The following is a 13,579-nucleotide window of genomic DNA, read 5'->3' as shown; positions in this document are numbered from 1 at the left end:
AAGACATGCAGTCCAAGCTTAGTCCTTGTTAAAGGATTTTTTTTTTTGTTTACGGAGTCAGTGTGTCACTGGGAAGACGTTCACCAGCAGAAGTGACTTGTTGTGACGCAGTGCGGCAACCTCAGCAACCCGATAAGGAGTTGTCTGTACGACCCAGACAGTCTAGACAGCTTCGGGTTGTCACTGTACTTCCTCGCTTCCCCATGGTTGACAGTTCACAGACTGTGCAGCAGTACCATGATCTTGTGTCCGGCTCCGTCAGATGACTGGCTTTTAAGAGCTCCCACAAGTCGTCGCTGTCTGGAGATTCTCAGATGGACTATGGATCTGACCAAGGAACTGGGCCTCCTGGTCAATTTTGAGGAGTCTCAGCTCATCCCATCCCAGACCATTGTCTCCCTGGGTATGGATCTTCAGAGTCGAGCTTTTTGGGCTTTTCCGTCGGCCCCAAGGATCTTCCAAGCCCTAGAATGCATCCAGAGCATGCTGAGAAGGAACCGATGCTCAGTCAGGTAGTGGATGAGTCTAACAGGGACACTTTCATCGCTGGCCCTGTTCATCGTGTTAGGGAGAATCCACCTCCCCCCCTTCAGTATCATCTAGCTGCTCACTGGATAAAGGACATGACGCTAGAGACGGTCTCAGTTCCTGTTTCCGAAGAGAGGAGGTCTTCTCTCGCGTGGTGTAAGAACAGCTTTCTTCTCAAGGAAGTCTACCTTTGGCTGTTCAGAAACCCGACCGCCGTCTCCTCTCGGACACATCAGACACGGGCTGGGGTGCGACTTTGGACGGACAGGAATGATCGAGAACATGGAATCAGGAGCAAAGGACACTTCACATCAATTGCAGGAGTTGTTGGCGGTTCTTCTGGCCTTGATAAACTTCAAGTCCCTCCAGCTTAACAAAGTGGTGGAGGTGGACTCTGACAACACCACAGCCCTGGCTTACACCTTCAAGCAGGGAGGGACTCTTTCGTGAAGTTGTTCTAGATCGCAAGGGACCTCCTCATCTGGTCTAAAGATCGAAAGCTCACGCTGGTAACGAGGTTCATTCAGGGCGGTATGAATGTCATGGCAGATCACCTCAGCCGGAAGGGTCAGGTCATCCCCACAGAGTGGACCCTTCACAAGAATGTTTGCAGCAGACTTTGGGCCCTGTGGGGTCAGCCAACCATAGATCTGTTCGCTACCTCGATAACCTAGAGACTCCTATTGTATTGTTCTCCGATTCCAGACTCAGCAGCAGTTCACGTGGATGCTTTTCTGCTGGATTGGTTCCATCTCGACCTGTATGCATTCCCGCCGTTCAAGATTGTCAACAGGGTACTTCAGAAGTTCTCCTCTTGCAAAGGGACACGGCTGACGTTGGTTGGCTCCGCTCTGGCCCGCGAGAGAATCGTTCTTAGAGGTACTGCAATGGCTGGTCGACATTCCCAGGACTCTTCCTCTAGGAGTGAACCTTCTACGTCTACCTCACGTAAAGAAGGTACACCCGAACCTCCACGCTCTTCGTCTGACTGCCTTCAGACTTTCGAAAGACTCTCAAGAGCTAGGGGCTTTTCGAAGGAGGCAGCCAGAGCGATTGCCAAAGCAAGGAGAACATCCACTCTCAGAATCTATCAGTCTCAAGGGGAAGTCTTCCGTAGCTGGTACAAGACCAATGCAGTTTCCTCAACCAGTACCACTGTAACCCAGATTGCTGACTTCCTGTTATATCTAAGGAAAGTAAGATCCCTTTTCAGCTCCTACGATCAAGGGTTACAGAAGTATGTTGGCAGCGGTTTTCCGCCACAGAGGCTTGGATCTTTCCACCAACAAAGATCTACAGGACCTCCCTAGGTCTTTTGAGACCTCAAAGGAACGTCGGTTGTCCACTCCAGGCTGGAATCTAGACGTTGTCCTAAGGTTCCTTATGTCATCAAGATTTGAACCTCTCCAATCAGCCTCTTTTTAGGACCTCACATTTAAAAAACTCTTTTCCTCGTGTGCTTGACAACAGCTAAAAGAGTAAGTGAGATCCACGCCTTCAGCAGGATCATTGTTTTCACATCTGAAACGGCTACATGTTCCTTGCAGCTCGGTTTTTGCTAAACAAGCTTCCTTCACGTCCTTGGCCTAAGTCGTTCGAGATCCCAAGCCTGTCCAACTTGGTGGGGAATGAACTGGAGAGAGTACTTTGCCCAGTTAGAGCTCTTAGGTACTATCTAAAAAGGTCTTAACCTTTACAAGGACAATCAGAAGCCTTATAGTGTGCTATCAAGAAACCTTCTTTTCCAAGTTCTAAGAACTCAGTTTCTTACCATTCAGGCTTCTGATTAGAGAAACACATTCTCATCTGAAGGAAGAAGACCTGGCTTTGCTGAAGGTAAGGACACATGAAGTGGGAGCTGTGGCTACTTCAGTGGCCTTCAAACAGAGCCATTCTCTGCAGAGTGTTATGGATGCAACCTATTGGAGAAGCAAGTCAGTGTTCGCATCATTCTATCTCAAAGATGTCCAGTCTCTTTACGAGTACTGCTACACCCTGGGACCGTTCGTAGCAACGAATGCAGTAGTAGGCGAGGGCTCAGCCACTACATTCCCATAATCCCATAACCTTTTAACCTTTCTCTTGAATACTTTTTATGGGTTGTACGGTCGGCTAAGAAGCCTTCCACATCCTTGTTGATTTGGCGGGTGGTCAATTCTTTCTTGAGAAGCGCCGAGGTTAAAGGTTGTGATGAGGTCCTTTAGTATGGGTTGCAGCCCTGTATACTTTAGCACCTTTGAGTTGATTCAGCCTTCCAAGAGGAACGCTGCGCTCAGTAAGGAAGACGATCTTATTAAAGGCAGAGTAACGGTTCAAGTCGACTTCCTTACCAGGTACTTATTATTTCATTGTTATTGTGGATAACTGATTATATGAAATACGGGATACTTAGCTATCCTTTAGTCTTGTACACTGGTTTTTCACCCACCCCCCTGGGTGTGAATCAGCTACATGATTATCGGGTAAGTTTAATATTGAAAAATGTTATTTTCATTAGTAAAATAAATTTTTGAATATACTTACCCGATAATCATGATTTAATTGACCCACCCTTCCTCCCCATAGAGAACCAGTGGACCAAGGAAAAAGTGAGGTGGCGTCAACAACAAGTACTGTAGTACCTGGCCACAGGTGGCGCTTGTGAGTACACCCCCTTCTAGTATAGTGATAGCTGGCGTATCCCTCCCGTAGAATTCTGTCGGGCAACGGAGTTGACAGCTACATGATTATCGGGTAAGTATATTCAAAAATTTATTTTACTAATGAAAATAACATTTTTCTGTCGGGCAGCAGAGCTGCAGCTTATATAATCACCGGGTAAGTATATTCAAAAATTTATTTTATTAATAAAAATAACATTTTTCAATATTAAACTTACCCGATAATAATGTAGCTGTCAACTCCGTTGCCCGACAGAATTCTATGGAGGGATACGCCAGCTATCACAATACTAGAAGGGGGTGTACTTACCAGCGCCACCTGTGGCCAGGTACTATAGTACTTCTTGTTGACACCTCCTCAATTTTTCCTCTGTCGTGCTTCCGGCAAGACGTTCTGGGATACGCTTATGATCTTCGAGTATTTTCACGGCTTTTGGTGAAGTATTCTCTCAGATTTCGGCTGTTGCTTTACTGGAAAACTTCTATATTAGCTTAGATAGCTATTATTTAGTCCTGATTTAACGGTTAACGATCTTTTGCTTGATTTTGAAACCCCACTTGGCTAACTCTTTTGATTCAAGATGTCTGACATTTCACAAGCCCCCACCCATAGACGATGTAGGTCTTGTAATAGGCGTTTTCCGAAGGCCTCGGTAGATCCTCACACCGCTTGTTCTGACTGTAGGGAAAGACCCTGTCAGTTAGAAGATCGATGTGAGGAATGCGCCGGACTTTCGGAACTTGATTTTGTCCGTCTTCTTAAGTATTCAACCAAGTTAGAGAGAGAGAGAGTTAGGAGGAGTTCTTCTCACTCTTCACTTTTTTCCTCACCTCATGATCCCCTACCTTTTCCTACCCCTGTAGTGGCTACCCCCGAACCTACTATTTGCCCTCAGCCTGATATGTCTGTTGTTTTGCGTGCCATTCAGGCCTTAGGTGACAAAGTAGAGTCAGTGGTTAGTGATCATAAGTCTCTTATGGCCGAAGTCAAGGAACTTAAGGTCAAGAGTGCAGTGGGTGGAATTAGTGCCAGTGCTGTGACGAGTGCTAGTGTCAGTGCAGTGCCAAGTGCTAGTGTCAGTGTCAGTGTGGTGCGTGAGGATACTTCTGTGCGTGCCAGTCGTCCTCCCAGTCCGGGACCTCTTGCAAGCTCCCAAGCCCAGGGGAGAAGCAATGTCGAAGGGCAAAAGGGTTCGGCAGGCCTTGATCGGCGCACAGAAGTATCCTCGGTGGTTGCGGGCGTGTCTTCCAGAGACCGTCACTCCCACCTGCAGACGATTGAGCCCGTCTTTTACTCGTCTGCTGATCAATTGTCAGGGAAGAAACGCTGGACTCAGGTCTCAAGACCACTCAAACGCAGAGTCCAGACCTCAAGAACTCAACCAGGCTGCAGTCATTGGATCAGCTCTGACTCGCCGCAGTCATCAGTTGAATGCACTCCGCCTAAGAGGAGTAAGGTTCTGCCACAACAGATCTCTGCTGTTAAGGCTTTACCTCAGCAGACCTTAGTGTCTGCCGACCCCAAGTTGACTCTACTGCAGTCCATGCAGTCACAACTTGCGGTCTTGATGCGTGAGTGTCAGGCTGAGAAGGTTACACCTCCTCCTGCGATCGCTCCGCCTGACCGCAGTACTGCCTGCCAGGCGTACGATGTTGAGGCTCCTCAGGATACCTTACCACGTTCTGAGTTTACTGTTTCCAGTGGTGTGCAGCTCCCTCCGCCTTCCTTAAGGCAACCTCAGCAATGGGAACAGGAAGCTTATACCTTACTTCCTCCGCTTCCACTTGCAGTTCCACCAGTGAGGCAACACTCTCTTGAGGTACAACAACCTCTCCCATCCATGAGTCAGTCTCCTCAGTTCTCGCTGCAGCGAGCTCAACCCTCCTCAAGGCAAGCACAACACCTTAGCCTTGCGCCTCAGGAACCTCAACTCGCGAGACAATTACTGTGTTCTGTGCAGCCACTACCTCATCGCTCACAGCTCACACCTCAGGAACCTCAACTCGTTCCTCAGGAACTTGCTACTGCGCATCCGCCAACCACTCAGCAAGCGCAACCCTTGAGTTCAGACACTCATGCTAGGAGTCAGCCTCCTCCACCCATGCGCCTACCTTCTGCTACTTTTTTTGATCAGCCTTTGCAGTCTGAGCCTCAGGTGTTCCCTCAACAGAGTCTTGAAGAGGAAACCACAAATATTGTTGTTCCAGCTCGTGCTGACTCTGCTGTTCAGCATACCTTACCGATCTCTTCGCTACACTCTGGTGATGAGGCGTCTGATGATGAGGCGGCACACCTGGATCCCTCATCAGACGTGGATGAATCCAAGTCTTCTCCACCTTCTATTGACTTTCGTAAGGTCTTGGCTCTGTTTAGGGAGGTATACCCAGACCACTTTGTCTCTGCTATCCCCCGCTCTCCGCCATCTGAGTTTTCGCTGGGCATGCAGCCAGCTAAGTCTACTTATACTAAGCTAGTCCTAGCAAGGTCCTCTAAGAGAGCGTTAAGGATCTTAGGGGAGTGGTTGCAGACTAAGCAACACCTTGGAAAGACTTCGTTCATGTTTCCTCCGACTAAGCTCACTTCTAAAGCGGGCGTTTGGTATGCCACAGGAGAGGAACCAGGCTTGGGAGTACCTGCCTCTGCCCAGGCTGACTTCTCAAGTCTGGTAGACTCGCCTCGTAGAACAGCAATGAGGCGCTCTAAGGTTTGCTGGACCTTCTCAGACCTTGATCACTTCCTGAAGGGTGTTTTTAGAGCATTTGAGATGTTCAACTTCCTAGACTGGTGCCTGGGGGCCCTCAGCAAGAAGACCTCCCCTGCGGACAAGGATTCTGCCATGCTATTAATGTCCTGCATGGATAAGGCCATTAGAGATGGATCTGGCGAGCTTGCTTCGATGTTTGTGTCAGGGGTTCTTAAGAAAAGGGAACAGCTATGTACCTTCCTTTCCTCCAGCATCACACCTTGTCAAAGGTCTCAACTCCTTTTCGCTCCGCTCTCGAAGTTCCTCTTCCCCGAAGAGCTTGTTAAGGACTTGTCTGCTGCCCTGATACAAAAGGACACACATGATCTTGTGGCCTCATCGGCTCGTAAGACTAAGGTTGCTACCTCAGTCCCCAGGACTTATCGCACCCCAGTGGCTGATACTCCTGCTACGAGGTTCATACCGCCCTTTCGTGGTAGAGCCCCCAGCCGAGGAAGCTCCCGTCCAGACTCTTCCAGGAGCAAGTCTAGGAAAAGTTCCAAGGCTTCTAAAGGAAAAAATTGACTCTCCGCATCTCCAGACAGCAGTAGGAGCCAGACTCAAGATCTTCTGGCAAGCCTGGGAAAAGAGAGGTGCAGACGCCCAGTCTGTCAGTTGGCTGAGGGAGGGTTACAGGATACCATTCTGCCGCAAACCCCCTCTGACCACATCTCCCATCAACCTCTCTCCCAACTACAAAGAAGAGGACAAGAGGCTAGCGTTGCACCAGGAGGTGTCGCTCCTTGTACAGAAGAAGGCAGTGGTTATAGTCCGGGACCATCAATCCCCGGGCTTCTACAACCGTCTCTTTCTGGTGGCCAAGAAGACAGGAGGTTGGAGACCGGTGCTGGACGTCAGCGCGCTCAATGCGTATGTCACCAAGCAGACGTTCACGATGGAGACGACGAAGTCGGTCCTAGCAGCGGTCAGGCAGGAGGACTGGATGGTCTCGTTGGACCTGAAAGATGCCTACTTTCACGTTCCTATTCATCCAGACTCCCAACCTTTCCTGAGATTCGTTTTTGGAAAGGTTGTCTACCAATTCCAAGCCCTGTGTTTTGGCCTAAGCACAGCTCCTATGGTGTTTACGCATCTGATGAGGAATATAGCAAAATTCCTCCACTTATCGGACATCAGAGCCTCCCTTTACTTAGACGACTGGCTGTTGAGAGCCTCCACGAGTCGTCGCTGTCTGGAGAGTCTCAACTGGACTTTGGACTTAATCAGAGAACTGGGTCTGTTAGTCAACATAGAAAAGTCTCAGCTCATTCCCTCCCAATCCATTGTGTACCTGGGAATGGAGATTCGGAGTCAGGATTTTCGGGCTTTTCCATCGGCCCCAAGGATAAGCCAAGCCCTAGATTGCATCATGAGCATGCTGAAGAGGAGCAGTTGCTCGGTGAGACAGTGGATGAGTCTCACAGGGACCCTTTCATCGCTGGCCCTGTTCGTCGAGCTAGGGAGACTCCACCTCCGCCCTCTTCAATTCCATCTTGCAGCTCATTGGGACAAGGGTTTGACTCTCGAAGCAGTCTCTATCCCAGTCACCAAAGAGATGAAGACCACTCTCTTGTGGTGGAAGACCAATCTCCTTCTCAGGGAGGGCCTATCGTTGGCTATTCAGACCCCCAATCTTCATCTCTTCTCAGATGCATCGGACTCGGGCTGGGGTGCGACCTTGAACGGACGGGAATGCTCGGGAACGTGGAACGAGGAACAGGGAACGCTCCACATCAACTGCAAGGAGCTACTAGCAGTTCATTTAGCCCTGCTGAACTTCAAGTCCCTCCTGCTAGGCAAGGTGGTGGAGGTGAACTCAGACAACACCACAGCCTTGGCTTACATCTCCAAGCAAGGAGGGACCCATTCGAGGAGCCTATACGAGATCGCAAGGGACCTCCTCATTTGGTCAAGAAGTCAAAACCTCACTTTAGTCACGAGGTTCATTCAGGGCAACATGAACGTCTCAGCAGATCGCCTAAGCAGAAGGAATCAGGTCATTCCCACGGAATGGACCCTCCACAAGAGTGTGTGCAACAGACTTTGGACCTTGTGGGGTCAACCTACCATAGATCTGTTTGCCACCTCCATGACCAAGAGACTTCCGCTGTACTGTTCCCCAGTTCCAGACCCTGCAGCAGTTCATGTGGATGCTTTTCTGCTGAACTGGTCCCATCTCGACCTTTACGCATTTCCACCGTTCAAGATAATAAACAAAGTCCTTCAGAAGTTCATCTCGCACGAAGGGACACGGCTGACGCTGGTTGCTCCCCTTTGGCCTGCAAGAGAATGGTTCACAGAGGTACTTCAATGGCTAGTCGACGTCCCCAGGACTCTACCTCTAAGAGTGGACCTTCTACGTCAACCTCACGTAGACAGGTTGCACCCAAACCTCCACGCTCTTCGGCTGACTGCCTTCAGACTGTCGAAAGATTCGCTAGAGCTAGAGGCTTTTCGAAGGAGGCAGCCAGCGCGATTGCCAGAGCAAGAAGGGTTTCCACTCGTAGAGTCTACCAATCTAAGTGGGAAGTCTTCCGGAGCTGGTGTAGAGCCAATGCAGTATCCTCTACCAATACCTCTGTGACCCAAATAGCTGACTTCCTATTACATCTTAGGAATGAGAGATCCCTTTCAGCCCCTACGATTAAAGGGTACAGGAGTATGTTGGCTTCAGTTCTCCGCCACAGAGGTTTGGACCTTTCTTCCAACAAGGACCTTCAAGACATCCTTAAGTCTTTTGAGACTTCTAAAGAGCGTCGTCTATCCACTCCAGGCTGGAACCTAGACGTAGTCTTAAGGTTCCTTATGTCACCTAGGTTCGAACCTCTCCAGTCAGCTTCCTTCAAGGACCTTACCCTCAAGACTCTTTTTCTCGTCTGCCTTGCAACAGCTAAGAGAGTCAGTGAGGTTCATGCCTTCAGCAAGAACATTGGTTTCACGACCGAATCTGCAACATGTTCTTTTCAGCTCGGATTCTTAGCTAAGAACGAACTTCCTTCACGTCCTTGGCCTAGATCGTTTGAAATACCTAGCCTCTCCAACATGGTAGGTAACGAACTAGAGAGAGTTCTTTGCCCTGTCAGAGCTCTCAAGTATTATCTTAATAGGTCTAAACCTATTCGAGGACAGTCAGAAGCCTTATGGTGTGCCATCAAGAAACCTTCGAGGCCCATGTCCAAGAACGGGGTTTCGTATTATATAAGGCTTCTGATTAGAGAAGCCCATTCTCACTTAAAGGAGGAAGACCTTGCGTTGCTGAAGGTAAGGACCCACGAAGTAAGAGCCGTAGCTACTTCGATGGCCTTTAATAAAAACCGTTCTCTGCAGAGCATAATGGATGCAACCTATTGGAGGAGCAAGTCAGTGTTTGCATCATTTTATCTTAAAGATGTCCAGTCTCTTTACGAGAACTGCTACACCCTGGGACCATTCGTAGCAGCGAGTGCAGTAGTAGGTGAGGGCTCAGCCACTACATTCCCTTAATCCCATAACCTTTTTTAACCTTTCTCTTGAATGCTTTTATTGTTGTTTTTATGGTTGTTACGGTAGGCTAAGAAGCCTTCCGCATCCTTTTGATTTGGCGGGTGGTCAATTCATTCTTGAGAAGCGCCTGGGTTAGAGGTTGTGTAGAGGTCCTTTAGTAGGGGTTGCAGCCCTATATACTTTAGCACCTTTGAGTTGATTCAGCCTCCAAGAGGAACGCTGCGCTCAGTAAGGAAGACGAACTTAAAAAAGAGGCAGAGTAACGGTTCAATTCGACTTCCTTACCAGGTACTTATTATTTCATTGTTATTTGAGATAACTGTTATATGAAATATGGGATACTTAGCTATCCTTTAATCTTGTACACTGGTTTTCACCCACCCCCCTGGGTGTGAATCAGCTACATGATTATCGGGTAAGTTTAATATTGAAAAATGTTATTTTTATTAGTAAAATAAATTTTTGAATATACTTACCCGATAATCATGATTTAATTGACCCTCCCTTCCTCCCCATAGAGAACCAGTGGACCGAGGAAAAATTGAGGAGGTGTCAACAAGAAGTACTATAGTACCTGGCCACAGGTGGCGCTGGTAAGTACACCCCCTTCTAGTATTGTGATAGCTGGCGTATCCCTCCATAGAATTCTGTCGGGCAACGGAGTTGACAGCTACATGATTATCGGGTAAGTATATTCAAAAATTTATTTTACTAATAAAAATAACATTTTTCCCTATGTTTTATACTAGTTTTTTCAATGAAGAAAATTTAGAATGAAATAAGATCTTGATTCAGTGTTTAATGACAGTGACGAAAAGATTGAAAGCAATGGTAGACCTTAGTTTGAAATTGTACGAAATGAAGGCATTTTGAACCAGCAAAAGAAGGCAGAGGAAAAGTTCAGTGGTAAAAAGTATGCCATGAAGGGTATCACTTAACAGCAGTCTGTGGACATCATGTAATGGTAAATCTTACTTTATTCTATACGTAAGGAAAACCTTCAGCTATAAATTTTCTTGCAGGTCAGGGAAAATGTGGAGTTGCTCTGATCCGCGTGACTGGTAGCAGAGCAAGGGAAGTCATCAGCGACATGACAGTTCCTTCAGCTTTACCGCAGCCCCGGGTAGCCACTTTGAGGCGTATAATACATCCTGTGACTGGTATGTTCTGATTAATCTATTCTTGATGAACTGTTTTTATGTATGCCTGTTTACAGTTAGTGTAATTTTCAAAATGTAGTTTCGTATATGCTATCTGTTTAGTGTGAGTTGGAAAGTACTGTATACCTCAGAAGCAGGTCTTCTGAAAGCTATTGAACTTTTAAAATGACATCTTTGCTTTTATGGTTTATGTTGAATATTCTCTTATTCTTTATTTATAATAGATTATATCGGCATCAATGACTATTGATGTCAGGATGCTAGAAAACCTCAAATCAATCATCCAATCAATCAGTCCAACTTGGAAAGTGTAAGAAGGTCCCCAACTTACAAATATTTGACCTGCGAACATTTGGAGATTACCAAAAAAATCCAACTGGAATCATAAATCACAGATATTGTATCAAAGCTCATAAGAAATACTGTAATAAAACCATGTATAACATAATGCAGTTAGCAAGACGACATTTATAATATGGAACGGGACATTATTCCTACGCAAATACAAACTTCTGAGTCATTTATATATGTTTTCTACGACCGGCCAATGAAAGAAAAATGGGTTTGATGGCACCATGCTTCGTTACTGGGCAACTGTACACATGCACATTGAGTAAGAGCGCATGCTCACATTGCGTCCCCACAACACTGCTGAGTGAAGAGGTTGTGCTCTCACTTCCTCTCTAGGATTGAGCCTTTTGCATTCATCGTGCTTACCCTTTTAGTGTTTAGTGCTTTTGACTTTATTCACAGTCACTTGTATTACTATTCATTATCTGTGAGTTACGAGCAAGTGCTTTAGGGCTAGTAAATCTTGGTATTTACATTCTTTCCTAGGACGGGATAGTGACCATTGTGGCATTCTTATGAGCCGGGCGGACATAGACATACATCCTTGAGATGTTCAAGGGAATCACCTCGTAAGTACTGTAAGGAGTCGACTTCCTCTCAATGGGAGAGATATTTTTCTCATTGCAGGAAACTTAACAAGATTTTTACTTTATTGTGTCTCCTCCCAAGAATTTTACTTTACTGCATCTCTTCCTAACAGGAATTAGTGAGGAATATCCTTCTAAGTGGCGAAAACCTCCCTGTAGTTTTTCATGTCATGATTTCCCTGAATCTTTAATTACAATACGTGACACACACTATCCAGAATAGTGTCGACTATGCACAGCGAGACCTATAGCTGGTACTTGTTAAAGATGTTTGGCTTGAGCTAGGTCCCAGCACATCAACCATGATTATGGAGAATAAACATGCTTGTTCAGAGAGTCATTCCTATTGGAGGGACTCTCAAGTTGAGACAGCTTTCCTCCTTAATCATGAAGCAACTGTGTTGGGAGAGGAAAGTTTGCAATCCCCAACATATTCTCACAAACTAGGTTTGCCTAATAACTAGGGGGGTCCTGAGCTTTGGTCTCTTCTACAGAGTCTTAAGAACTCTTTAAGAGGCTTATGATATGAGTGGTTGGACCACATCAGCTGTGTCCACACCCCCAAGCTTTCCAAAACTATGTACTGTATTTCTTTTTTAATTTACCCTCTCCTTCACTCTCCTGTTAGATTAGGGAAGTTGAGAAGGACAATAACGGGTACCACCAATTTCCATGATTCTGTCAGTATCATCGTTCAGCCAGACGAAGCTATACACGCCGCCATTTCCCCGTGTGCTGTCGTCACCACAAGTGCCAATTTCTCTATGCATGAGGAAATTTCTTCACGCGAAAGACAAGTTTACAACTCATCCCAGGTTATCGTGCCCCTCCACTGTGACAGATCATACTCGACTTCCTTACTCTAACAGGCAAGTGAAGGAGAGAGTAAATTAAAAGGAATGCGTAGTTTTGGAAAGCTTAGGGGGTGTGGATGCAGCTGATGTGGTCAAATCACCCTTATCATAAGCCTCTAAAGAGTTCTTAACACTCTGTAGAGGAGACTTAAGACCCCCATAGTTTTTAGGCAAACCTCGTGTCCAAAAAGCGTAAATTAAGTGAATCGGTGTGTGATAGTGAATGCTGGTCAAAAGAGAGAATTTACTCTCTAAATAACATCACAAACTTTTAGAATGAGTGTATATGTGTATCTGGGGACGTGTGGAATGCATCGTATAAATTTACTTCATTTCTTATGGGAAGAATTGTTTTTGTTTATGAGCATTTTCAGTTGCACGCTCACTCCTGGAACAGATTAAAAGCATAAAGGAAGGTACCACTGGACTTGTTTTTTCCAACAAGTTAGTATATATTTATGTCACGTGGTATGTGCCATCTGTTATGATTGGTGTGTAATTTATTATTGTTCCGTAACCGAAATACAAACCACGCTATTTACAAAGGGTATTACTTTTAGCGCAGCTGAAATGACGAGCCAATAGTTTTTAACGAGGGTTAATTACCCCTGCGCTAGTTAGCGGGGGGTGGGGAAGGGTAGCTTGCTACCCCTCCCCCCTCCACACACCGGTGACTTGCTTCACTTCACTTTTGGCTCGGCGGGGATCAGACGTGTCTGCTCATCGCCTTCGTGACAGCCTTTAATTTTCTGCTTTTTCTTTTCAGCGTGTGTGTTGGTTGGAAGTTGACCTTCAGTTATTTTCTTTACTATGCGTACATGCCCCGGAGTTGCCGGCCGTCCTTGTGGGACTTTCATGTCGGACGTTAATACGGATCTACACACCCTCTGCCCTCAATGTCGGGGCCGACTGTGTGACCAGGATAACATGTGCCGTGAGTACAGGGAGTGGTCTGCCTCCCAGTGGGAGAGGTTTGGCCGTCGGCGTAAGAAGAAGTCCAAGAGAGACCGTTCTCCTCCGGGGTTAGCCTTGAAAGAGGAAGGTTCTCGGGACTCTTCTTCCGCCGCCCAAACCTCCTCCGAAGCTCCCCCTCGGCCACCTCCTAAGGAGAGTCGTCCGAGTGGGAGCGCAGGCCCTTGTTCCGTTTCTCTACCTTCGGTGGGGGGAGAGGGCGTCGCCTCCCATAGCGAGGCGGTTCCCCCTCCTCCTCCG

General features: G+C 46.9%; 1 protein-coding gene across 2 annotated transcripts in view; it reads left to right on the top strand.

The window, feature by feature from the left end:
• The window catches only part of LOC137622381 (tRNA modification GTPase GTPBP3, mitochondrial), a 78,638-nt gene that overhangs the window by 20,543 nt on the left and 44,516 nt on the right, over positions 1 to 13,579 (top strand). For both annotated transcript variants that reach the window (XM_068352989.1, XM_068352987.1), the window contains exon 3: positions 10,438 to 10,575. In XM_068352989.1, the coding sequence (XP_068209090.1) occupies positions 10,438 to 10,575 (138 nt within the window). The remainder of the gene's footprint in view (positions 1 to 10,437; positions 10,576 to 13,579) is intronic.

This window comes from Palaemon carinicauda, chromosome 29, assembly GCF_036898095.1.
Source record: "Palaemon carinicauda isolate YSFRI2023 chromosome 29, ASM3689809v2, whole genome shotgun sequence".
NCBI classification, from domain to species: domain Eukaryota; kingdom Metazoa; phylum Arthropoda; class Malacostraca; order Decapoda; family Palaemonidae; genus Palaemon; species Palaemon carinicauda.
This window is presented reverse-complemented; position numbering and strand designations above follow the sequence as displayed.